This window comes from Oreochromis aureus, linkage group 2 (assembly GCF_013358895.1).
Source record: "Oreochromis aureus strain Israel breed Guangdong linkage group 2, ZZ_aureus, whole genome shotgun sequence".
NCBI classification, from domain to species: Eukaryota; Metazoa; Chordata; class Actinopteri; order Cichliformes; family Cichlidae; genus Oreochromis; species Oreochromis aureus.
The window spans coordinates 26,513,644-26,539,424 of record NC_052943.1 but is presented as its reverse complement, the minus strand read 5'-3'; the positions used below and the strand labels follow the sequence as shown (position 1 = coordinate 26,539,424).

Below are 25,781 nucleotides of genomic sequence, written 5' to 3'. Positions count from 1 at the left end.
TCTGTATTTATTTGTCTTTGTGTTATTGTGACTCCTGAAACACGCCAGCTACATGTATGTGGTAACCTCCATCACGTGTGTGTTGTAGCTCCGTACTGTAACAGCCTGGTGAAGAACATGGACTCAAACCCCATGTCCAGGATGATCTGGCAGGCCCTCAAGCCCCTGCTGTTAGGGAAGATCCTGTACACCCCCCACACGCCCGCCACGCAGAAGATCATCCACGAGGTATGATGTCACTTCCTGTGCAAAAGCTCCAGACTGCGACTGATTGGTCACCTTTAGCTAGTAACCCAGGGTAACAAGACTCGTGTCTGTGGTGTGTTTAGGTGAATCGGACCTTCCAGGAGCTCGGTGTGTTTAGGGAGCTGGGGGGGATGTGGGAGGAGATAAGACCCAAAGTCTGGGACTTCATGGAGAACAGCGAGCAGATGAACGTGATCAGGGTAAGCAGGCTCCGTCCACCACCTCATCGATGTCTTTCTAACTCATCTGCTTTATTTTAGACTTTGTAAACCCTCCGTTTGTCCTTTCGTATTTCCTTCCTTAATTCCCTCTCTTTTCTTTTTCTTTCAACCTTCCTTTGTCCTTCCTTCTTTCCTTCCCTCCCTCCTTCCTATCTTTCATTCAGACTCTGCTAAAGAACAACATCACCGCCAGAGTCTTTCGCGCTCAGCTTGCTGACACGGATTGGACCGTAGAGGACATCTCCAACTTCCTGTCCAAGCAGGCAGATGACCAGCAGCCGCCAGGCAGCACCCTCACCTGGAGGGATGTGTTCAACGAGACCGATCAGGCCATCATGAGCATCTCCCACTTCATGGAGGTCAGTATACAAGCATTCAAGGCAACTGGCTGTAGTTGGCGTGCACAGATCACATGACCTGATGCGTGTCTGTGTGTATTTTAAGTGTGTGAATCTGGACAAACTGGAGCCGGTCTCCAATGAGGAGAGAATGGTGAACCTGTCCATGAAGCTACTGGAAGACAGGAAGTTCTGGGCAGGGATTGTGTTTCTGGATGTCCCCTCCAACGCCACAGAGCTACCTCCCAAACTCAACTACAAGATCCGCATGGACATCGACAACGTGGAGCGGACCAATAAGATCAAAGACGCGTAAGGAGCCACACACACAGGCAGATAACAGTGTCCTGTTCCTCATTCCTAAATTCCAGAATTTGCTCCAGTAAAGCCAGCACAAATAGTTTAGAGGTGGGTTTGTATGCGGCCCGTGTGAGGACTCGACTCTCAGTCAGTAACAGCCAGGACATCACCGCAATGTAAACATTTCATTTCAGGGCCAAAGAAACTGATTTCATTGTCTCTAAGCATTCAGACTCATGAAAACCAAAATTACGCTACAAAGGAACCTGGAAAACAAACCTTCAAAGAAAACCCTCCCAAAAAACTTTAAACCTGGTTTAATCGGTCAGATTTGGAGGTGCTACTAGGTGCATTTTATCAGGGCTCACTTTGGGGTTTCAGGCTCGGACGTTAAAGCTGATTAAATCTGAGATTTTGTTTTTTGTTTTTTTGTTTAATGTGTATGCTGTTTGATGTAAGCTATAGGTAAAAAATGTGTCTGGCAACACTGTAGAGAAAGCATAAACAGTCTGTGGTTGAAAGGTTATCTGGTGCTAATGCTGATCCTCAAACAGACATTTTTAATCTTCCAAACATCTGCAAACCAGAGTTTTGGGTTTTTGTGAGGTCTAAAATGACAAAGTCATGGCCTTGGCTCCTTTGCTTGAGCATTATTTAACCTTTCTGAGGCTTTCTTTCAGTCTTGCACTGTTTCTTCTGCAGCTCACATCCTGCCGTTTAACTAGCAGCACTTCCTGCACTCTGTCCTCCTTCTCAGATACTGGGACCCGGGTCCTCGTGCCGACCCGTTTGAGGACATGCGTTACATCTGGGGTGGGTTCTCGTACCTTCAGGACGTTATTGAGCAAGGCATCATCAGAGCGATGACGGGCACCAAGGAGAAGACGGGAGTTTACATCCAGCAGATGCCGTACCCATGTTACGTAGATGACATGTGAGATTATTCACGTCATTTCCCAGGTTCGGTCCCCTCCTCGCCACTCTCGGTCTGTAACCCTGTCCTTCCTGTCCTCTGTCTCAGTTTCCTGCGGGTGATGAGCCGCTCCATGCCTCTCTTCATGACTCTTGCCTGGATGTACTCAGTGGCCATCATCCTGAAGAGCGTGGTGTATGAGAAGGAGGCCCGACTGAAGGAAACTATGAGGATCATGGGTCTCGATAACGGCATCCTGTGGTTCAGCTGGTTCATCAGCAGCCTGATTCCTCTGCTGATCAGCGCTGGGCTGCTAGTGTTGCTGCTCAAGGTGATGACTAAAAACCAAAATGCATAAGAAACACAGAACATCCACACACACGCACATCTCCAAGAATACAATATTAATAACCTGCCTTCTCTTCTTCTCGTGTTTCCTATGCAGATGGGAAACCTCCTGCCCTATAGCGACCCCGGCGTCATCTTCCTCTTCCTGGGGTCCTTCGCTGTGGTGACCATCATGCAGTGCTTCCTGCTCAGCACAGCATTTGCCCGCGCCAACCTCGCCGCCGCCTGCGGAGGAATCATCTACTTCACCCTCTACTTGCCGTACGTGCTCTGCGTCGCCTGGGAGGAGTACATCGGCTTCGGGACGAAAGTCTTCGCTGTAAGGCTGCGCATCTTTTTCTCGATTTTGTTGGTATGAAGGGAATGGGGCGAGTCACATGCCCACCTCTGACTCCGCAGAGCCTTCTGTCCCCTGTGGCATTTGGATTCGGCTGCGAGTACTTCGCCCTGTTCGAGGAGCAGGGAGTCGGTATCCAGTGGAAGAACCTGGTGTCCAGCCCACTGGAGGAGGATGAGTTCAGCCTCCGCACCGCCATCATCATCATGTACTTTGACTCCTTCCTGTACGGAGTCCTGACCTGGTACCTCGAAGCCGTGTTTCCAGGTGAGAGCTCTTCTTCATGTGTTTACTGAACTGCAGTCATCATTATTTAGCATGCTACAGGAAGTAAATGTGAGTTATACATCTTTATTAACGGTTATAATCAACACATTAGCGTCACATCCTTTCAATAGCCCATCAAACTATCGATCAGTCCACAGGCTGTTCGTACACTGACCATGAAAAATCTCTGATACACAACAAAGACTGCATAAAGCACGTTCTCCTCCTCAGGTCAGTATGGGATCCCTCGGCCGTGGTACTTCCCCTTCACTAAGTCCTATTGGTTTGGAGAAAAGGACGGAAAGTCCACCAAACTCCCTCTGAATCGGAAAGGAAACCCCGGAGGTGAGACTGCTGTGCTGCGAAGCTGCAGAACTTCCTCCTAAAAACCAACAACTGAGTTCTCTTTATTTTTAAACAGAGCTGTTAATGTGAAAGAGACTTCCTGAACAGTGCGGTAAGATGTGTCTGTATGTCTGCAGCGGTGTGCATGGAGGAGGAGCCAACTCACCTGGAGCCCGGAGTCTACATCGAGAACCTGGTGAAAGTTTACCGTCATGGTAAGAAGCTGGCGGTGGATGGACTGACGCTCGGCTTCTACGAGGGACAAATCACCTCCTTCCTGGGACACAATGGAGCCGGAAAAACCACCACCATGTGAGTCCCAGACACACGCCATGCTGCTGATACAGATTCTGTCACAGGTCCTGGTGCAGGCAACATCCTCCTTTCTTTTCCCTGCAGGTCCATCCTTACTGGCCTCTTCCCACCCACCTCTGGCACTGCCTACATCCTAGGCAGAGACATCCGGACGGAGCTGAGCGCCATTAGGCAAAGTCTGGGAGTCTGTCCACAGCACAACGTCCTCTTCAGCATGTGAGTGCTTTTCCTCAACGCGCTTGTTATGCTGTCTTTGCTCCATCTTTACCCTGATTGTTGTGACATGACCTTGCTAATGATGTGGCACGCCTTGCAGGCTTACGGTGGAGGAGCACATCTGGTTCTACGCACGGCTCAAAGGCCTGCCAGAGGAACGCGTGAAAGGTGAGATCGAGCAGATCCTGCAGGACACAGGGTTGCCACACAAACGCAACTGCAGGACCAGCACTCTGTCTGGGGGCATGCAGAGGAAGCTGTCCGTGGCTCTGGCCTTCGTTGGGGGGTCAAAGGTTGTCATCCTGGATGAGCCTACAGCCGGCGTGGACCCTTATGCCCGCAGAGGAATCTGGGACCTGTTGCTGAAGTACCGCCAGGGTAAGGTTCTCTCAGATTGGTCAGATTTCAGCTTGTCTTTTGGTTTTGACTGGATTTTTAACGTTGGGTCTCCTTTCAGGCCGGACCATCATCCTGTCCACTCACCACATGGATGAGGCGGACATCCTTGGTGACCGCATCGCCATCATCAGCCACGGGAAGCTGTGCTGCGTGGGCTCATCTCTGTACCTGAAGAACCAGCTGGGGACCGGCTACTATCTGACACTAGTGAAGAAGAACCAAGAGCCATCACTCAGCTCCTGCAGGAACTCGGCCAGTACCGTCTCCTTCACCAAGAAGGTCTCTGCAGAATTTAGTTATTAGTAATGCTTAGCTCTGCAGTTTTCAGTAGGTCTTTCTTTACACTGTAGTTCAGCAGTTTGTCTGTTAGTGAAAAGTATTTTTGCAATATTTTACCTTTACTGTGTAGTTGTCTCGTTATAGTATTTTTCTTTAGCATTTGGAGTATAAATTAGCAATATTAATTCTTCCTGTGCAGTAGCAATACCTTAAAGTAAAACTGTTTGTGTTTTAGGAGGAGGAGTGCGGCTCAGTCAGCAGCAGCGACGCAGGACTCGGCAGCGAACATGAAAGTGAGGCCGCTACCATCGGTGAGCTCTCTGTTCTCACAGAGCGTTTGATTGGTTTGCTGTCCAGTGGAGCTGATTTGTTTTGCGTCTCCATCCTCAGAAAATGGCCCAGCGGCGTCCATCTGCAATATCCCCTTTGTACCCCCGGACGTGTCTCTGGTTTCTGCCTTGATCCTGCGTCACGTCCCTGACGCCCGCCTGGTGGAGGACCTGGGACATGAGCTGACCTACGTCCTGCCATACAGCGCTGCTAAAGACGGAGCTTTTGTGGAGCTCTTCAAAGACCTGGACACAAAGCTTTCCGACCTCGGCATTTCCAGCTATGGAGTGTCTGACACCACACTGGAGGAGGTGGGACACGTTTGCGTAAATCTGATTCGTGAAGGGAAATATTTCTTCTCCGTGAATCACCATGAAGCATGAAAACAAAAGCATTACATTAGTTTTAATGTTTTATGTCACTTTAGATTTTCCTGAAAGTGGCTGAAGACAATGGAGTCGACACTGAAGTGACCTCAGGTGAGGAAGGAGTGATGTCTGACTGTGACATATCAAAATAAGAGTCTGAAATCACATTTCCACATTTTTTGTTTAGATGGGACATTTCCTGTCCAGAGGCGGAGGAGGACTCATGCTTTCGGTGGAGGAGACCCTCAGAGCTGCTTGAGACCATTAACAGATGATGACAATGATGACTGCAATGATTCTGAAGACCAAGGTACAAAAAAAACACACAGCAAAGCAATATTTATTCACAGAGAGTTGCAATGGGATAAAATACCAGGGGCGCAAAATTCAAGGGAAGAAAACAAAAGACTCTGGAATTGCAAAATAAAGCACCAACTGTGCAAAGTAACGAGTGCAAATCTGAGAAGTTTCTCACTTTTGTTGTGTTGTAACATCCTGTCTGTGCACTCTCCAAGTTTTCTTATTTGATCATGTGACCTCGTGTCCTGTCAGAGTGCAAAGAAACCGACTGGCTGAACTGTACTGATGGCAAAGGCTCATATCAGGTGACAGGCTGGACTCTGAGGAGGCAGCAGTTTGTGGCTCTGATGTGGAAGCGGTTTCTGTATGCCCGGCGCTCCAGGAAGGGCTTCTTCGCTCAGGTATGCCGTCGCCAGCGATAAAAACCCGCTGCTGCTTTCTGATCAAACCCGCCTGCTGCAGCTCATCGGGAAAACAAATCTGTGTTTCAGATCGTCCTCCCGGCCGTGTTCGTCTGCATCGCCCTGGTCTTCAGTCTCATCGTGCCGCCGTTTGGAGTTTATCCCAGTTTGGAGCTGCAGCCGTGGATGTACCAGGAACAAGTGACCTTCATCAGGTACACGCCTGTCCTGAACTCTCTTACTGAGTTATCCGGAGGTATTTCCTGCGATCTGACTGTGGTTGACTGTGGTTCTTCCTCTCAGTGATGATGCTCCTGGAGATGCAAACATGCAGAAGCTTTTAGATGCGCTGCTGAATGTTCCAGGATTTGGCACTCGCTGCATGGATGGATACACAATCCCGTAAGAAGTGGCGACACCCTGAGCATTAAATTCCCTGTTGCTCCTCATTGAACTCGTCTTCATTTCTGTGTGAACGAATCAGCTTTTACTCACCTGAAACCTCACTAAGTTTTTTTTTCTACCCTCTGTCTCTTCCTCTCTCACCCCTGTAGAGAGGCACCCTGTACGATGGGCGATGAGGACTGGTACACTCCTGAAGTTCCTGAAAGCGTCCTGGAGCTCTTTAGCTCCAGAAACTGGACCATGGACGATCCCTCTCCAGCCTGCATGTGCAGCTGTGATGGCAAGAAGAAGATGCTGCCAGACTGCCCGGCTGGAGCCGGAGGTCTGCCCCCACCTGAGGTCAGAGCACAGGATTGGTGGGCGGATAACGCACACATTCGGCCTCTATGGGGTGCCCGTTTTACACCCAGTCAACTTGCTAATTAAGCTCATACTACAACAAATTCAAGACAAGCAGTTTTTTTTTTTTTTTTTTTTCAACAAACCATCAGATTTGTCAGTTTCTTTATTTCAGATTTTTTTTTAAAATTATTTTGTGAATTAAATGCAGACACTTTAAATCAGGGGTGGGCACCGAGGGCCGGTGTCCCTGCAGGTTTTACATGTGTCCTTGAACCAACACAGCTGATTTAAATGGCTAAATTATCTCCTCAACATGTCCTGATGTTCTCCAGAGGCCTGGTAATGAACTAATCATGTGATTCAGGTGTGTTGACCCAAGGTGAGATCTAAAACCTGCAGGGACACCGGCCCTCGGGGCCTGGAATTGCCCACCCCTGCTTTAAATGATTGTATTTACATTTTACACAGCATCCCAACATTTATTACTAGAAGAATTAGAACACTCAAATCATCCTCTTTTTTTTACTTTGAGCTCTCTGAAGAGGGATTTCTGTAAGCTTAGAAAAACTTTGAAAAGAATCACCTGAACACATTTAATATTAAAATATTAGTTCTAAAATAGTTCTTATATTAATATTAAAACTCTTTTTATGCCACATGTTTTTGTTGATTTTTTGCATTTACCCCAACTTTAGTCTTAGATTTACCTGACCTAAGCCTGACCCCACCTGTGTGCAGCATCGTGTGTAATTGTGGTTAAATAACAAGGGACTCTTCCTGTCATTCAGATGAACCTGAGCAACACAGACATCCTGCAGAACCTCACTGGGAGAAACATCTCCGACTACCTGGTGAAGACTTACGCTCAGATCATTGGCAAGAGGTAAGCCACACACACGCTCAGATAACTCACCTGCTCACACACACACACACACACACACACACACACACACACACACGCTCAGAGGACTCACCTTCACACCTGAACACAAGCTGGACTGAAAGTTTTTTTTCTGTTTTCACAGCCTGAAGAACAAAGTCTGGGTGAATGAATTCAGGTCAGTGTCTGGTTTTATTTTGAAATCATAAACACCATCTGTTGGTCATTTGCAGGTGCTCAGATGTTTCCTTTTGGTATTTTTACAGGTACGGAGGCTTCTCATTGGGTGCCAGGAGCACTCAAGTGCTCCCTCCGGCTAACGAGATCGATGACGCCATAGAGAGAGTCCGAAAGATCTTTGAGTTACAGAAGGTCAGTCAGAGAGAAACCAAATGTTTGACTCATTGCAGCTTTTATTATCCAGACATTCCTCCAGGCTGTCGGGTTTATTACAAAGCAAACGTTTTACTAAAAACATGTCTGCTTCAGGCTCGACTCACAGGCTGGATGAACTCAAAAGACAATTACACCATCAGAATCTAAGTTGAGATGGTGGATCTATTTTAGGTCAGAAATTATTTAGTCTAATTAAGTTCATCAGAGGAAAGCCAGTCCACCTGTCTGATCCAGAACCAGCCCTTGGTTCTTTAAAGGGAAAGTAAGACTTGAATGTGACTGCTGTTTCCTGCAGGGAGCCGCTGCAGATCGATTCCTGGACACTCTGTCTGGCTTCATCAACGGTCTCGACACAAAGAACAACGTCAAGGTGAGAACACATGGTGGCGCCGGCGCCCTCTGGAATATGACTGGAATGATAACTTTAGTATTTTCAGTGAAGGCCTGCAAATGTTTGGTCTTTATACTATGAATTAGCTTTTCGGCATTTTGTGCTTTATAGCTACAGGAGATATTAAGACAGTTTTTTAAGAAAACTTAAGTTAAAATCATTTTATAGTTTAATTTTGTTTCCAATTATTGAAATCTAATAATACGAGTGGACTTTTGTGGACTCAACATGTACATGCAGCAGGTAAATTGTGTGTTTTACAGACAACTTGATGTCATTTTACTTTGTTGTTTTGTTTATAATGTATTATGTTTTTATTTTATTAATAATTACATGTTAGAAACAAAACCATCAGTCCATCAATCAAATATTTGAGTCAGTTCACCCACTTACAGTTGAAAGAGTCATTTCAGTCAAACCTGCTGATTAAAACTGGTCATTCTCTGTTGGGAGGAGGGGACGCCAGCTGACCTGAAGAGGCTGTTCACTGGTTTGTCCTTGAATCTTCTCTCCTCAGATCTGGTTTAACAACAAAGGCTGGCACAGCATCGGCGCCTTCATCAACGTGATGAACAACGCCATCCTTAGGGCAAACCTGCCTCAGGGAAGAGACGCCAGCAAGTACGGCATCAGCGCCTTCAACCACCCGCTGAACTTGACCAAGGAGCAGCTGTCCCAGGTCGCTCTGTGAGTGCGCACCTGAACGACGCACCTGCCTGCAGTCTTTGTTTGCACGTCAGTCCTCTTAACCCGTCCTCTCTTTGTCTCTCCCCACCACCTCCTTCTGCTCCTCATCTCCAGGGTGACGACCTCCGTGGACGTCCTGGTGTCTATCTGCGTCATCTTCGCCATGTCCTTCGTGCCTGCGAGCTTCGTGGTCTTCCTCATCCAGGAGCGGGTCAGCAAAGCCAAACACATGCATTTCATCAGTGGCGTCCATCCGCTGCTCTACTGGACCGCCAACTTCATATGGGACATGGTGAGACCCAAAACAAGCGCCCCTGTGTCCTGTGTGTTTGTGCGCTTGCGTGTTTGCTGATGCCTGCTTGTCTCTGCAGTGTAACTACGTCGTCCCGGCAACACTCGTCATCCTCATCTTCATCTGCTTCCAACAAAAAGCCTACGTGTCATCCACCAATCTGCCGACCCTCGCCCTGCTGCTGCTGCTCTACGGGTCAGATACTGCAAAATACTGCAAAGTCTTCAGTGTACTGCAGTGTACTGCATGCTGCCACTGTATCGTACTACATCAGAGATTGGCACCGAGCCAGTTTGTGCTCTAACAGAAACCTTTGTTTTCCTTTTTTTCCCCAGCTGGTCAATCACGCCGCTCATGTACCCGGCTTCCTTCTTCTTCAAGATCCCCAGCACGGCGTACGTCGTCCTCACCAGCGTCAACATCCTCATCGGCATCAACGGCAGCATCTCCACCTTCGTCATGGAGCTGTTTGGAAACAACGTGAGTCCTCACAGACGTCGACGCTACATTTTAAAACGATTCACAGATCGAATGAAAATAAACCAGTTAAATAAACCCGAGAGCAGCGGTTTGACTTTCCATTCTTTTCAGGAAATCGGAGGAATCAACGACATCCTGAAGAACGTCCTCCTCATCTTCCCTCATTTCTGTCTCGGCCGAGGTCTCATCGACATGGTGAAGAACCAGGCGATGGCCGATGCCCTGGAGAGATTCGGTAGCTTTACAGTTTCTGATCGCAGCATTTATTTGTTTTTATAGTCAGTCAGCGTGACGTGAGGCTGTTGAATGGTTCTGTGAGCGCTGTGGTTGTGTTCCAGGTGAGAACAGGTTCCGCTCTCCTCTGGAGTGGGACATGGTGGGAAAAAACCTGCTCGCCATGGCTGTGGAGGGAGTTGTCTTCTTTTTCATCACCGTCCTCATTCAGTACAGGTTTTGCATCAAACCCAAGTGAGTCAGCACACCTGGATCGCTTCATTTCGTCTTATGTAGACCAGTTTGCAGGAAAGCCGGTATGAGCGTCGTGTTTGTGCGTCTGTGTGTGTGCAGGCCGGTCAGTAAGCTCACCAAACTGGCACCTCTGGGTGAGGAGGATGAGGACGTGGCCCGGGAGAGACAGAGGATCGTCCACGGCCTCGGACAAGGAGACATCCTGGAACTTCGACAGCTGACGAAGGTGCAGATTTTTATCCAACTTCTGTTTTTTCCACCTGAACACAGTCAGAGGCTGAATGACGCTGATAAACTACATTAATGAAACAAAGCAAGTACTTCCTAAGAGCTGTTACCCAACGCAAGGAAATTTTACTCCCGCTTTTCCAAACATCTTGGTTTTATTTCAGATGCTTACGTTATTTTACTTTCCACACAGAAACAACATTTTTTCACCAAAACCAAAAACTACCAGGGTCCAGATGGTTAGCCCCCCATGCTAACAGTCAGTTTTGTTTAATTTTTGCAGTCGTTTCTTGTAGTTTTTAACAAGTCTCGTGTACGTCTCCTGAGCAATCCCAGCCCATTCTTCTTTTGGGAATGTCTCTGGCTCCTCCTCAAATCTGGAGGAGCCTGAGAAAGAAAACCTAATGAGTCACTCTCTCTTTCTCCCAGATTACAACAAATCTGTTGTTGTGTGCGTGTATTTTTATGATGGTTGTTAATCTTTATTGGAGATAGGAAGCACTTTAATCCAAAGTAAATGATTCCTGACAGAGTGAACTGTGTCCTGCAGGTGTTTAAGAGGAAGGAGAAGCCGGCGGTGGATCGACTGTGTGTCGGGATTCCTCCTGGAGAGGTGAGCTCGATCTGCAGTCTCATGTTTCAATTCAGCCTCTAAAACCAAACCATCACCTTCATAAAAACAAACCTGTGAATGGTGGTTTTTAAATGTGCGTCCTCAGTGTTTCGGCCTCCTCGGTGTGAACGGAGCCGGAAAGACGACCACCTTCAAGATGCTGACGGGAGACACCATGGTGACCAGAGGAGAGGCTTTCCTGGCTGGGAAGAGGTGAGGTCAAAGGTCTAAGCAGCTCAGAGCTTATTGGAGCTGAAACTTTGTGTGTTGTTGTTGTTGTTGTGTGTTGGAGTCGGGGATTGACCTGGTTCCTGCAGATTTATTCTGAGGATTTAGTTCACTGAGAACTCATTTCACTTCACATGGTTGGGCCTAAAAATTGGAGGCCGTAAGTCATAATTAAATAATTTAACCTCATTTCTAAAGAGAAGGTAAGGCGATGTGTAACACGTAAAAAAGTTTAAACATTCTTCAAACAAGTGAAAGATCTTTGGATCGATCCTGAAATCTCTTTGGGGTTGTATCAGGAAGAAGATCTAAGGTAAAAATCAGGGATTTAAAATCTGTGGAGCCGCCCACCATGTTATTCCAAATCATGACCACTGATTAATTAACTAAAGACACGAGCCTCTTCATCTCTCAGGGCTTTGTCTTCTCTTGATTTCTTCTGACTGTGCAAACAGAACCTGAGCTGAAGCTTTAACACTCACATACACTCGTTCCCCGATAAGCTCATTACTCGCTGCTCGATCAGCAGCTCAAACAAAGTTGTTAAAACAAAGCCAGGAAGTTGCTCCATTATTTTTTAATTGTCAGGAGTTCATGTGCAGAGCTGTGCAGTTCCCTGCAGGGCCTTCGCCCTCACACACCGTCCTCCACCCCCCAAAAAGTCACACTAGGCACAGGTGCAGCGGAGGGACAGCAAGAGGATTAATGTAAATTTAAATTAAAGTATTTTTCTGCTCTTCATGCTAATATCTGTGTGTTTGCAGCATCCTGCGGGAGATCGACGAGGTGCATCGAAACATGGGTTACTGTCCTCAGTTTGACGCCATCAACGAGCTGCTGACAGGAAGAGAGCACCTGGAGCTGTACGCCATCCTCAGAGGGGTGCCTGAGAAGGAAGTGTGTGACGTGAGTGTAAACACACACTGTAAACACACCGCCAACAGACTGCAAACACTCAAAAGAACAAAGCAAACATGCACTGCCAACACACATTGTAAATATGCAGTTTTAAATAATAAGACACCCTGAGCAACACACTGCTGTGCATCTGCTACCCATGGTAATGCTCATCATGATGATACTGCTGCTGTTTGATTGACAGGTAGCAGAGTGGGGTATCAGGAAGCTGAGTCTGGTCAAGTATGCAGATAAAGCAGCTGGAAGCTACAGCGGAGGAAACATGAGGAAGCTGTCCACATCCATGGCTCTGATCGGAGCGCCCCCTGTAGTGTTTCTGGTAAGATGCACCTCACTGCCTAACTTTAGTTAAAGGTAAAACTAGATTGAAGTAAGATTCAGTAAGATCACCACGAGGGGCATCGAAGCAGAGCCACAGATTCACCACAGGGGTCAAGACTGCAGGCTTTTCCTTTAATTTGTCACTCGTCTTGTAACTGAAGGAACGCTAAAAAACACGCTGTTGCACAACAGCAGCAGAACCAGGGCAGCCAATCACAGTGCAGATGTTTAACAGTAGGATTTGTGTCTGGGGGTGGGGTGGAGTTGGAAGGGTGGAGGTTGTGTAATGGGAAAAGGATTTAAAGGAGCTGCTGAGGAAAACAGGAGTAGGAGACGGGGAGGTCTGAAGCACAGAAGGACGAGAGCCGGTACTTTGTCAGGTGCAGGTGGAGGAGGTGTGGCTACAATGACACTCCTCCCCCTCCTCCTCACCTTTACCTTCTGCTTCCTGCTGCATCTGTGGGCCAACCTCAACCTGGCTATCCTACTCGTTACAGGACGAACCGACCACGGGTATGGACCCCAAGGCCCGCCGAGCCCTCTGGAACTGCATCCACAGCGTCATCAAAGAGGGCCGCTCCGTCGTCCTCACCTCACACAGGTAAACACGAGGAGAGGCGGATGGTTTTATGGTTAATGCGTCTGCCAGTCCCTCGGTTTAGTTGGTAGAGATTTTGAAAGGTTGAGACATGTTTTTACCATATCTGTTTTATTAAAGCAGCTGTGTGTGTTTCAGCATGGAGGAATGTGAGGCTCTGTGCACGAGGATGGCGATCATGGTGAACGGCAGGTTCAGATGTCTCGGCAGCGTCCAGCACCTGAAGAACAGGTAGCGCTCACAGACACACGACAGCACCTACATTTAAACACATTCATGCTCCTTTTTCATATCACAAATCCAGCTTTTTAATTCGATCAGTCAGAGAAGTTTGTGCTCAGAGGTTCAGGATACTGGAGAGTCTCTAATGTGACTTTATTTTAAATTAATATCTTCAGTGTTGAACTCCTGGTTTTGTGCCTCAGGTTTGGCGACGGGTACACCATCATCCTGCGGGTGGCGGGGCCGAACCCCGACCTGCTGCCCGTCATGAAGTTCATTGAAAGCGAGCTGAGCGGCAGCACGCTGAAGGAGAAGCACCGGAACATGCTGCAGTACCAGCTTCCGTCCTCGCTCACCTCGCTCGCTCACATCTTCTCCATCTTAGCCAAAAATAAAGAGACGCTGAGGATCGAGGACTACTCCGTCACTCAGACCACGCTGGACCAGGTAGAGACTCGCACGCACCTAAGGAGGTACTAAGGGGGTGTGGCCTGCAGAAGTTCTGACTGATGTTTGTGCTTTCAGGTGTTTGTAAACTTCGCGAAGGACCAGAGTGACGACTATCACTCCAAAGACAACTCTGTGAGGCGGAAGGACGTCGTCGTCATCGACCTCCCGGCACTGAGCTCGACCAGCGGAGCCTCGCATGACGGTGGCGGGGTGTCGGAGAGCGTCATGTGACCGCACTGTGAGGCTGAAGCTTCAGCCTGGACTTGACCCGCAGCAGAGAAGACACCTACCTCTTCTCTGATGACACACTGATTTAAAAAAAAAAAATGGCAGTGGGCGGAGTCACCTGCTGCCTTATGCCAGTCAATGCAAATGATTTCCTCTGGAGGCGGGGAGCGCTTTGCCGACAACGCCGCCTTAAACACTTGAACGAGTGCCTTCAGACCTCCCGCGGCTCCGAGACTCTTCTTCTCTTCCTGATTGAAGGCGAAGAACACGAGCGACTGTTTTTGGTGACAAACGATGAAGAATCCGAATCATTTCAAACGGCCGAGGGCTCGACTGCAAAAAAAAAAAAAAAAAGAAAAAGAGAAAAAATCACACATTTTAGAAAAAACAAAACAAAAAAACATTTGATTCCGTTTCTATTGTCAGACTTTATTTATATGTGTAGTGAAAAGAGACGTGTAATTTGTTGTTTTACTTTGACGGAGTCATTAACTGTTTCCTGTAGTGTTTAACTGCCAATCAAAGCACCTGATACAGAGGAGACGTACTGATTTTTATAGTTTTGTTTTTTAAAGAAAGGATACTAAGAAAAGCCGATTTGTGAGTTTGGGTGTGAAACAGTGAAATACCTCATCAGCTTCTGAAGCACACTACAGTATTGATGAGCAGCCTTGCTGATCGATCGGTGCTCTGATTGGTCGGCGAGCTGCTAAAGGCGACTCTCTGTGACTGCAGCACTTGAAGTGTTCAAACACCATCAGTTTGTCTTTGCACTGAAATCAAACTTGCTTTCCTCTGATCACGTTTATTGATCGTGCGGCTGATGGATGAAGAGCTGTTACGACCCGAACAACCAGGATTAAACTGAAACAAATCTCCCGCCTCCACCTGGCTCTTTACTTCGCTCTGACACACACACACACACACACACACACACACACACACACACCTCTCTTAGGTTTTTTTAAATCACTAACAGTAAAAAAATGAATTCAGGTTTGGAAAAGTTCAGTTTAAAGGGCAGAATCAGTTTTGGAAGCCAGGGCCTCCACCGCCTGACTGCCACTGAATCTCACCCAGCAATCCTGAACACCACCTCTGTGAGGTATTTTGACCATGTCCTACAGGTAGGAGGCTTCCGAACACCTCCTTATCCCCACAGATGACTGGGAGGTGGTGTGTGGGGAGAGGGCAGTTAGGACGTCTCTGCTTAGACTGCTGGCCCCACCGATCCGAACCTGGATAACCGGCAGGAAGATGGATGGATGGATCCTGATGAATCTCCTCAGACCTCTCATATACACTCATCACTAAAAAATGTTTGTGGAAACAAAATTTGTGCCACTATGTTTTTTATTATTATTATTTTTTACGTGTTTCTATGATGTAGTGAAGAACAATCGTGAGCATTTCATGTTTCAAAGGCTTTTATTAGCAAATAAATCAAATTTCAAGCAAAGACTCTTCTTCTGCTGCAGTTCTCTGTGACGTGCTGGCTATCAGTGCTGATCAGGTTGCGGGTTTCTGCTTGTCCACCCATTTTTTAAGGAAAAACCAAATAATGTTACTGTTTGTAATCCATGTAGCCTGAGGTGGACATGCATAAAAATAAAGTCTAAACTGTAAAGACAGAATTCAGATTTACACAAACTTTGAAGTTTTTGTGTGAAAGAAAAGAAAACGCATGTTAAAACCGAGAATTCTTCAAATTTTAGAAGTCTTAGTTTTTCTCCTTTATTTTGAATGAGATGCTTTCCCACTGGGTTAAATAAGCTTTTAGGGTCATTTCATCAGGATCAGCTGATTTTACCTGAATACTAGTAAATTACTATTACACAAGAGCATCCATAGCTCACAACGCCCCCCGAAGGCCAACGGCTGTATTAAAACGATGTTTGTATTACCACACGATGCCGCCAACCTGTTATGGCGTCTCTCTGCCTTTTCATATAATATATTACTCCATGTTTTTTTTATTCAAGGTCAGCTTTGACCTTGGGTGCCAACAATGAAGGTCAAATGCTTAGCCAGCCTGGGTACTCGTGCCCCCCATGGCCTTTGTGTACTGATATAAAGTATAAAGACTATGCATAAAAGTTGTGGGAAGTAAAAAGTTTCTACTGATTTACACAGTTACTGTGACCTTGACCCTCAATCATCACACAAAATTTGAAAATGAAATCTTAAACTGTGGACGCCTGACTGCTAACAAACAAACCGATTATATGCTCCAGCAGAGACCAGCAGAACAGTGACTGGATGTTGATCCTGGTGTTAAAAATAGGTGAAAATGGGAATTTTCACATGTTCCAACTTGTTTGGAGCAGCCACCCATCAAACATGGTGACACAATGCATTAAAAGTGCATTTTGGGTAAAATTTAAGTTTTGATCAACATGATCAAAATTACATTAAAAAGCTCCAGACTTTAACCCAGCTCTACTTGCTTGTCAGTTTTCAGCCTTTTTATATGTTGTCTTTGTACCAGATATTATCATATATAAAGCTACTTTGGGCTGCTCCTTTATTCACAGCAGGTAGCCCCACACATGCCTGATGCAACCCCTTTCAGAGCCAAATGAGGGACCTTTCACCTGTTAGGTGAATGTGTAAACTGCTCCAGATGTTATCGGATAACAGGCGTGAAATGACATGTAAATCATCACCTTTGTTTAAATATTTTTGAGTCCCAGCTTTGTGGAAAACAATTCCATCCATGAGTGGAAAAACAGTCCACAGAGTCTGAGAGGCACGTGACAGTTTATTTTCACACTTTGAAACTTTAAAGCAGCCAGTCAGCTAACGTAAAGCACAGAGAAGCCCCGCCCACCTTTAAGCAGTCACACCGTGCGATTGGATGCTGTTGCCAACACTTGCTGCTGAGAGTGCGTCTGTGTCTACAGAGGCCCACGCAGGTCAAACTAAAGATCAGGTTTGCATGCTAAACTTTGTTCTGGGTGAGAGGCGGGCATCAGGACAGGAAGTTACTTCAGAGGTGAGAAAGGACACGGCAACATGAGCTGGTTCCTCTGAGAGTCCAGATTGACGATGTTGTTTCTCACTGAAAGACACAGATTATCGATTATTGATTAATGTATGAGGGATGTTTGTCAGTGTGTGATGTCATTATGGGCAGAGTCTCACCTGCAGCCACCACTCTGGCGTCATGGTGAGCTGTGTGTCGGATTTCAGCTCTATGGTCGGGGCTCTCGAACCACCAGAGGGCGTGAACTGACGAGACGCACACAGTGACATTGTCAGCCACTCGCAGTCACATGATCTCTCACACACAGTGACATCATCACCTCAGTACCTCTATTTTGCAGTCCGAACTCGCAGTGGAAAGCTCCTATCAGCTTGCCGTACCCAGGTGCATCATGGGCAGTGACAGCGGCCTGGAAGGCCTTTCCCCAAACTGCTGGTCCACCAGGACGCATCTGGAAAGAAACCAGCTCGTACACACCTGAAACAAACAAACAAAACAGGTGATTGTTGACCGACTGGGGATGATGTCACTGACACGTAAAACACAGAGGGCGGGGCTTACCACCCTCTTGCGGCGGACTTTGCAGGCGGCTCCAAGGAACCATATAGGTGACTTCGTTGTCCTGTGACGTCAGCATTGGTAAGGCCTTGGAGAGGTACTCTGACACCCAGGCGGGATCCTGAGCGAGCGTCGCCCGGACCTCTGCCCGCTGGGCGTAACTGTCTGAGGAGTGGGTGGGGACGCATTACCTTTTAAAAGTCCCATGAAGAAGAAACACCTCCATATTGTGTGAGAGAAGAAGAAACAGGTCCTCACCATATTTCCATATGTGGAAGACCTTGTTCAGGCCACCGTACTCAACGCTCCAGTAGCCAACCAGCTCAGAGTGGGCAGTGCGCAGGTGGATCTTCTCATTGGTCAGCTTGAGGAAGGCGGCATTCTGATCCGGGTGGATGCAGTAGGTGCGGAACTCATAGAAGGTTCTGTGTTTCTGCTGGGGACCGGTGCCGAAGTGCGCACGTGGCTGCAGAGAGGAGGGAGGAGAGAAGAGGTCTCACTCTGACAGAAAAGAAGGAGCACGGGGTTCACCGATACTCAACACACGTCCTGGTTTCTGTTGTCCTAAAATCAACGTTTGTATGATACAGCAACAAGAACACGCCAGCCAATCAGCAAACAAAGAAACACATTTGGATCAAAAGGTCTGAATTATGGGCCAGTGCTGCTGGGGCACAAGTCAGGAACTGATCACCATTGGCTGGGTCGCCTGAACGAGGACGTCTGATGTCACAGGACTGAAACACCGGATGACTTCAGGAAACATCACTGATGATGTGACTGCTGAAAGAAGTGTACAGAAGTGTGTACAGGGGTATACTCCCTCAAAAACTGACAGGATGAAGATTAACAGTGTGAATGGGTAATTTTATAATAAATAAGCAAATGACCGTGTTCCATCAGACTGTCCTTTATTTAAATAAAACTGGGGGTGAGGGTCATGAAATTATTTCTGTGTACCTACTATCACTAACTCCTCTATGAGATGCGGTTCTTCAGCAGAACGAACCATCTAAGGCTGGAATCAGAACCACAACCAGAACTCCTAAAGCATGTTTCATTAGTTTTTTGTTGTTTAATTTCTCAGAGATGTTTCTTATTTAACCACCCCCTTCCCCCATGCACTTTTTGGGTCCCACATTAAAAAACTAAAAATAATCTGTTTATAAGTCTGTATCGGGGCATGTGAGCCCTTTAATCTGTGTTAGAGATATGACCAGTGTTAGAGGAACATCCAGAACCCAGCATGGGAGGACAGACACCAATAAAAATCAACACAAAACTGTGGTCATGGAAACGGTTTTAGTTGTATCCTGCTGCCACCTGCTGGGCTCCTTAAAACAGGGCAGCTGAGGGATACGTGACCGTGGACCACAGAGCAGGCTCTGTTTGTGTCTCCGTGTACTCGTGTGCGTATTCACGTGAACCCACTGCTTTTCTGCTGCTAGTTAATTTTAAACTTGTGACCTTTGACCCAGATCAAAGCTCAGCAGGTCAAACACGGAGCTAGCAAACATGAAGTCCAGAGCAGGAATGTGCGCGTGCACAGGTTCAAGTTTACATGTTCCAGCTCGGACGTGCGTGCACTGTCAGGGTCACGGTGCAGATTCGGTGCACTGACCTGCTGGGCTGGTTCTGGGCTGCAGCTGGACTCACCTGAGCAGCAGCAGCAGCAGCCGGTCTGAGGAGTAGCGTGGCGGACCTCAGAGAGCAGCTCAGCTTCAACATGTTGACAAAGTGTCCGAAACAAGTGGAACTGTAGGAAGAAGCTCAGGCAGGACGTGTGCAGATCCTCTATGAGCGCGAGGTCTCACTCCTTAGTACTTCCTTCCGCTCCCTCTCAATGAGATGATTCCTATCAGGGTATTTTTTTAATTCTACTGGTCAGTCCCTGCATAGGATTGGACATTGCACTGACTCTGCCTGCTGTCTCTTCCTTCTTACCTGCCCCCTTACTATCCCTCTGTCTGATTGGACTGATGCACCCAGTCCCTGCTCCAATCCAGCTGCACCACCACCTACTGTACCAGCAGCTGGGGTCATTAAATAAGTTACTCAGAAGGCTCCAACCACGCACATGACAGTACCTTTTCAATGTGCGTGGAGACACAATGAGGGATTTTACATCCACAGCAATCATTAACACATAGGTAACTTGGTTGTAGCTGCTAGCTGCCTCCAGGCTTCTCCACCTAGGGAGTAAAGACACAAATGAGACTTAAATACTCTCTGGTGACAAATATTTATTGTAAATTGTCTCTGCCAAAAAACAAAATAAACAAATTAATTAAGGTCAATCTGTAAACAATTTGTTTTTGCTTTTTGTTTTTTACATTTGTGCGTCTAAATTTAAGGCGGAGTGAGCTCTCCTGTCTTAACGTCTCAGATAGCAGGACGTTATGACGTCACGACGTTTAAAACGTTTTCCATTTGGCTGAATTTATGAATTACTTTATTATCACTATCTCACGCGCAGTGTTTGATTTTGATTGCTTTAAAAAAATAAAGTAAATTTATTATTATTTTTATTAAACCGGAACATAAACAAGCCACTAGCTTTACGTCACGTCCACAGGAGGAAGTTGACGCAGAGAGGTCGACTCCTCCGCGTGTGCTGAGTGTCGGTGCGCGTGTGGCCGTCGGGATGCTAAAGGTCCTGCAGGTGTGCGTCCGCCACCAGCTGTGGAGGAGCGCGTGTTCTTCTGCCGCGGGAGCGCAGAGGAGCTCTGGGGCCGCGGGGGGTCGCGGTCTGAGCCGGCCCGGGGCCCGGACCTGCACCGTAGACCCGAACCTGGAGGAGCAGTTCGTGTTTGTGGACTGTACAGGTGAGTGCACAGGTGCTACAGGGATGAGAACAGGTTCAGCTCAGCAGGTGGTTAGCTGTTGTGCAACAGTTTAATGTGGAGATATCTCTGATTATTTATATCTCTGTGTATGTGTTTAATGTGGAGATATGTCTGTTGATCAGAGAGAAACACTAAAATCAAGCACCAGCTGACAGTTCAACCTTAACTGGAAGGTTGAACTCTCCGGTTACCTGCCGGAGGTAGGTGTTTACAGTAATAGTTTTTCTCATTTATCATTATTATTATTATTATTTCTGCTGGATCAGTGAAGGTATTAGCATAGCATTACCTGTCTGTCCTCTGTTATGTTCATATGATCAACAGGTACAGACAGGTACTACTAAGAATCTCTTAATAATGCTTTGAATACTCTTTAAAAGCTTTAGACCCTCCTGCTGTCTGCACACTGTGGTCTGCGGGATCTTCCAGGAGTGGTAATGCTGTTTTTTTAGTGGAATGATTGGTTGGTGGTGGTTCTGTACCATAAGCTGCTCTGGAGCAGGTTAGGTGTGCACTCACTGAAAACCGAGCCTTAAAGTTTGCTAAGCCCCAATTCCAGCTTCAGAGGACAGGTCTCTGCAGAGTTGCTGCACATGTGTCATGACTCTATCTTCTTCTCTCCTGGTTCAGATCCAGATGAGGACTCCAGTCAGGAGGAGAAAGAGCTCCTCCATCAGCTGAGCGCCACCGCCTCCTCTTCTTCCTCCGCTGCTATTCCCGGATCATTGGTCGATACTCAGTTGTCCCCTCAGAAACACCTGAGGTCTCTGGAGCGTCAGCTGCAACTACTGAGGCATGGCGTCCTGAAGGAGCCACAGGCAAAGCCAGACTCCCTGATCCAGTTCCATGATGTGGACTTCCCGCTGGACGAGAGCATCGTGGCTGCAAAGAAGAAAAAGAAGAAGACGTTGGGAAAAGGCGAGCACAAGATCTTCGGCACCCCTGACGTGGACGAGCCAGTCAGCGACACGTGCTGCTCGGGCTGCGGCGCCGTGCTGCACTGCACCGCCGCCGCTGTCCCTGGCTACCTGCCCAGCGAGAAGTACAAGGTGCTGGTCCAGGAGGGTCGTCTGAGCGGTGCCACCTGTCAGCGCTGCCACCTGCTCACCCACCACCACAAGGCCCTGAACCTGCAACTGCCCAAAGACCAGTACCGGGACGTGGTGCGGCAGATCCGCCCGCACAAGGCTCTGGTGCTGCTCATCGTCGACCTACTCGACCTGCCGGACTCCATCATCCCCGACCTGCCTGAGCTGGTGGGACACAACAAACACATTGTTGTCCTTGGCAACAAGATCGACCTGCTGCCCGGAGACTCGCAGAACTACCTGCAGCGACTCAAGCGGCAGCTGTCTCAGTACTGCAAGGACGCCGGATTTGGCGATCAAGTGACCGATGTCCACCTGATCAGTGCTAAGACTGGTTACGGCATAGAGGAGCTGATCTCCAGTCTGCAGCGGTCCTGGAAGTACAAAGGCGATGTGTACCTGGTGGGCAGCGCCAATGCCGGGAAGTCGACGCTCTTCAACACACTGCTGGAGTCTGACTACTGCAAGTCCAGAGCCTCAAACGTCATCCACAAGGCTACCATCTCACCGTGGCCAGGTCTGCACCAGACTCCATTTACATTTTCCCCAATTTATCGTATCTTCATTTTCATCCAGACACAGAGAAGTCCCAGAGCATGATGGGAGATGTTTATGAATTTGAAGCAGCTGCTGCTTAATTCAGGTTGAAAAAATATTCTGTCACAAACAAATCTGTCAGAGATACATTCGAGACAAATGCTGCTGGTTTTAGATTTTTAGTTAAATCTACTCCAATCATGTTTATTAGCTTTACTAGCTTAGTTAACAGTTACTAATGACAGCTGCACCCATGAGAGATTGAGTCAGAGGGCCTCTTTTTAATTATTTTTTTATTTTAAGACATTGGCAATAAAAAAAACATTTAAAACAAAAAAATATCTAAATACTGTTTTAATGATTGAATTCTTCTCCTCTTCAGTTATTTCTGATATTCTTGCCTTTTGGTTGAACTGTTGAGTGTCCCATCATCATGTGACTGTTTCCTCCTGCTGTGGGGCCTTCAGGGACGACTCTGAACCTGCTGAAGTTCCCCATCATCAACCCGACTCCGTACAGGATGTTCAAGCGTCAGGAGCGACTGAAGGAGGCGTCGCAGCAAAAGGAGAGCGAGCTGTCGCCGGAAGAGCTGAAAAGGCTGCAGTATTTCAGCAGGCAGGGATACTTAGTGGGTAAGTGGTGAAGGAGCAGGAAAGACGAGGAGGTGCTTCCTGTCTGAACACGTGCTTATCTCTTCAGGTCGCATTGGCAGAACGTTCCGGCTTGAAGGATTCAGACCGAATGAGATCCAGTTTGATCCTGACAGTCTGGCATTTGGAGAAAACGAAGACAGTGAGGAGACGACAACAGGTGGGTGAACTGATATTTTATGATAATCCAAAAAGTGATCATTAATTAAGCTTTAATTAGTGGTTATTTTGCTGTAACATACTTTACCTTCTTCCTGTATTCAGCCTGATATTTACTTACTCCACAGGAGACTCCATTAATCTTCTCTCACATCTAAGCCTCCAGTTGTGATTCTCATAAATTATTACAAGTCTTATAGAGTTTTACTGCACTGCTGATTTGACCTTTGACCTCTGTGTGACGTTGCCTTCCAGCTGCCAGCGGGTCAACTGAGGAGCTGAGCCACAACGAGCTAAAAGACGCCCACTGGCTGTACGACACGCCGGGAATCATGAGGGAGCTTGACGTGAGGCTCATTTTAATCTTCAGGCTCGGAGCTAGTCCTTTAAGAAGACTTTCTTCTGATTGGCTACCCTTTGTCCCAATTATTGTAGTCACCTGAGTTCATTCTCTAAGCAAATATCTCTGGTGTCACTCTTATACTTTCATTAACTATAAATCAGTGGCAGAAGCTCTGATTTTACATGTTAACTGTAAATGCCAGCCTCCATACAGCAGGGGGCACTGCTCCACTGAATAGACTTCTCCTCAGTGTGTTGCTGACGTTGGATGTTCACAAATCTTTCATTGCCTCTCTCTCTTTCTCAGATCCTAAACCTGCTGCATGAACAGGAAGTGAGGTTGGTGGTTCCCACCCAGGCCATCGTCCCGCGGACGTTTGTTCTGAAGCCCGGCACGAGTCTGTTTGTGGGAGCTCTGGCCAGGATCGACTTCCTGCAGGTGAGAAGAAGAAGCTGAACAAAAGAACTGAAATCCAACAACTGTGGCGAAGAGCGAAAAAGAGCAAGAGAAGCAAGCTGTTAGTCACAGTGGAGGAGCAGCACCAGTGAGAGCGCTCCATATAAACTGAGCTGGATGAGCTGGTGACTGTAGTCCTCGATCATCTCTGCGGCGCTGCTTTGGGCTCGAAGTTTGGGGGAGGGGGCAGAGCAAGGAATACTTTTGGATCACAGAGTCCAACAGCGGGATGAGGCTTGCTAGAGAGGCCACTGAACGTATTCTTCAGTCATTTATTTATTTATTACAGAGTGCAGGTGTGGTCAGAAGTTTTCATCCACTCACCGTGGGTGTGAATGTCACGGTTGGCTGGGGAAAAAATAAAAATCCCAAATAAATTTCAATTTCTTTTTTTTTTCTTTGAAGTCTTTAAAGATGTACAATAATTCCACCGTGGAAACAGAACACTTCAAAGAAATCATTAAAAGCCAAAAAATATGATGAAATTCATACCCACGAGTGAAGAAGTAGAAAATTACAAATTACAGGGGGGAAAAAACAAATATTTTCTTATATAACTTGTATATCTATAATGTGTGTAACTTTCTGTTATCCTGACCACACCAACGAGCCAGTATCTGTTTAAATAAACCCAGATATTGTTAAATAAATTGATAAATTCATGGTTGGAGATGTTTAAGGATTAAAAATATCACAGTGGCACACAGGCGTAAGCCTGGGCTCTGAAACGGCATCACTGTCACTTGAAATTCGAGAACGTGTGGATGTGCCTGAAGCAGCTGCTGCCACAAATAGAAATGAGCTCTTTGGTGCTTCTGAGCGATTAATAAGTGATTGATCGGCACTGTCCTCCACAGGGAGAAAAGTCCTGCTGGTTTTCCGTCGTGGCCTCCGATCGGGTGCCGGTTCACATCACCAGCCTGGAAAAAGCCGACAGCATTTATGAGAAACACAGTGGACACATGCTGCTGGGGGTGAGTTGCATGAGCCCTGCACAGTGCTGCTTTCGAGTGCCTGTGATTATTAATGCTTGTGTGCGTGCTGCGTTCAGGTGCCTGTTGGAGGCTCGGAGCGCATGAAAGAGTTTCCTGCATTGGTCCCTCAGGAGTTTAGTTTGGAGGGTCGGGGTTACCTGGAGGCTGCTGCTGACATCAAACTGTCATCTGCAGGTAAATTCATAAACATCACCTGCAGCACCTTCAGTGTCTCACCTGCCTCACCTGCCCATCTCTCACGCTCTCTCTGCAGGCTGGGTGGCTGTGACGGCGGTGGAGGGTGATCAGCTGCTGTTGAGAGTTCACGGGCCGCAGGCTGCAGGCTTTGGTTTGAGGACGCCGCCGCTGCTTCCTCATGTTGTCTCTCTGAAAGGAGAACGTATCCGCAAGTCTGCTGCCTACAAACCGATGAAAGCCGTGGGTCTGCTGCACAGCGGACTGTCGGCCGCCGGAACCGAGAGGCTGCAGGTGAAGAGGAAGAAGAAGAAATGAGCCAAGGGTAGAGGACGTGGACTGTCTCACCACCAAGACTCTCTGCAGGTGGTTGTAGCTCCATTTCTAGAAAAACTGACCTCTGACCTTAGGGAATGTGGTTCTGGATCAGTTTGGCCTTGCTGGACGATGTGTGTCGTTCTGTTATATAAATATACATGTTTCATACTGTTATCGTCAATGGCGTTTATACAGCTGGGTCTTAATGTTCTGACAGTGACAGGCTGAAATTCAGCCACAATAAATATGAAGTTATACTATCAAAATAAAATAAAATTCACACTTTTAAACTTGACATGAAGGATTCATGTCTGAACCCACCAACGTCCTCACAAACTGGGCCTCCAGTGCCGTTTCTTCACTTCTTTATTTGTGGTTCTTAAATTATTCAGTTGTTTCCCCCAAAAAATTCCTGGTTTCTTTCACTCTTTCTGGTAGACTTTAACCTCCTGGGCAGTGTTCATCATTTGGCTGGACAGAAGAGGATCCTGTGGTCAAACCCCACTCTTATCATCTATGGACGTCCAGGCCAACAGCACTCAACGGCTAAAAGCTTATGCGTGCTTACTTTGGGGGGGGATTGTTTTGTTTTTTTCAGAGC

At 47.2% G+C, this 25,781-nt stretch overlaps 3 protein-coding genes across 3 annotated transcripts in view; 2 read left to right on the top strand and 1 right to left on the bottom strand.

Moving 5' to 3' along the window:
- The window catches only part of abca1b (ATP-binding cassette, sub-family A (ABC1), member 1B), a 40,881-nt gene extending 25,926 nt beyond the window's left edge, over nt 1-14,955 (top strand). Inside the window, exons 10-49 of the mRNA XM_031754907.2 lie at nt 89-228; nt 330-446; nt 632-826; nt 912-1,117; nt 1,863-2,039; nt 2,127-2,349; nt 2,464-2,685; nt 2,766-2,970; nt 3,202-3,315; nt 3,453-3,627; nt 3,715-3,846; nt 3,947-4,224; nt 4,304-4,524; nt 4,760-4,835; nt 4,915-5,165; nt 5,282-5,333; nt 5,410-5,532; nt 5,775-5,923; nt 6,014-6,138; nt 6,227-6,325; nt 6,478-6,667; nt 7,459-7,553; nt 7,696-7,728; nt 7,817-7,922; nt 8,242-8,316; nt 8,855-9,024; nt 9,139-9,316; nt 9,396-9,511; nt 9,652-9,796; nt 9,908-10,031; nt 10,135-10,264; nt 10,364-10,490; nt 11,043-11,105; nt 11,212-11,318; nt 12,098-12,239; nt 12,436-12,570; nt 13,070-13,173; nt 13,309-13,401; nt 13,596-13,839; nt 13,918-14,955. Of these exons, the coding sequence (XP_031610767.1) occupies nt 89-228; nt 330-446; nt 632-826; nt 912-1,117; nt 1,863-2,039; nt 2,127-2,349; nt 2,464-2,685; nt 2,766-2,970; nt 3,202-3,315; nt 3,453-3,627; nt 3,715-3,846; nt 3,947-4,224; nt 4,304-4,524; nt 4,760-4,835; nt 4,915-5,165; nt 5,282-5,333; nt 5,410-5,532; nt 5,775-5,923; nt 6,014-6,138; nt 6,227-6,325; nt 6,478-6,667; nt 7,459-7,553; nt 7,696-7,728; nt 7,817-7,922; nt 8,242-8,316; nt 8,855-9,024; nt 9,139-9,316; nt 9,396-9,511; nt 9,652-9,796; nt 9,908-10,031; nt 10,135-10,264; nt 10,364-10,490; nt 11,043-11,105; nt 11,212-11,318; nt 12,098-12,239; nt 12,436-12,570; nt 13,070-13,173; nt 13,309-13,401; nt 13,596-13,839; nt 13,918-14,073 (5,813 nt within the window). The 3' untranslated portion in view covers nt 14,074-14,955. The remainder of the gene's footprint in view (nt 1-88; nt 229-329; nt 447-631; nt 827-911; nt 1,118-1,862; nt 2,040-2,126; nt 2,350-2,463; nt 2,686-2,765; nt 2,971-3,201; nt 3,316-3,452; nt 3,628-3,714; nt 3,847-3,946; nt 4,225-4,303; nt 4,525-4,759; nt 4,836-4,914; nt 5,166-5,281; nt 5,334-5,409; nt 5,533-5,774; nt 5,924-6,013; nt 6,139-6,226; nt 6,326-6,477; nt 6,668-7,458; nt 7,554-7,695; nt 7,729-7,816; nt 7,923-8,241; nt 8,317-8,854; nt 9,025-9,138; nt 9,317-9,395; nt 9,512-9,651; nt 9,797-9,907; nt 10,032-10,134; nt 10,265-10,363; nt 10,491-11,042; nt 11,106-11,211; nt 11,319-12,097; nt 12,240-12,435; nt 12,571-13,069; nt 13,174-13,308; nt 13,402-13,595; nt 13,840-13,917) is intronic.
- A 529-nt stretch (nt 14,956-15,484) lies between these two features.
- nipsnap3a (nipsnap homolog 3A (C. elegans)) lies at nt 15,485-19,501 on the bottom strand. The gene is made up of 6 exons (XM_031754911.2): nt 19,271-19,501; nt 17,873-18,080; nt 17,618-17,779; nt 17,384-17,533; nt 17,215-17,301; nt 15,485-17,131 (listed from the first exon to the last, which is right to left on the bottom strand). Exons 1-6 carry the CDS (start codon nt 19,340-19,342, stop codon nt 17,055-17,057), a joined length of 756 nt encoding a protein of 251 aa, XP_031610771.1. The 5' UTR covers nt 19,343-19,501; the 3' UTR covers nt 15,485-17,054.
- Nucleotides 19,502-20,199: 698 nt separating this feature from the next.
- On the top strand, nt 20,200-25,475 carry noa1 (nitric oxide associated 1). Its single transcript, XM_031754909.2, has 9 exons — nt 20,200-20,439; nt 21,091-22,065; nt 22,553-22,717; nt 22,785-22,895; nt 23,150-23,241; nt 23,544-23,675; nt 24,551-24,667; nt 24,745-24,862; nt 24,942-25,475. The coding sequence occupies exons 1-9, from the start codon at nt 20,259-20,261 to the stop codon at nt 25,178-25,180; spliced, it is 2,130 nt and encodes a 709-aa protein (XP_031610769.1). The 5' UTR covers nt 20,200-20,258; the 3' UTR covers nt 25,181-25,475.
- Nucleotides 25,476-25,781: the final 306 nt, after the last annotated feature.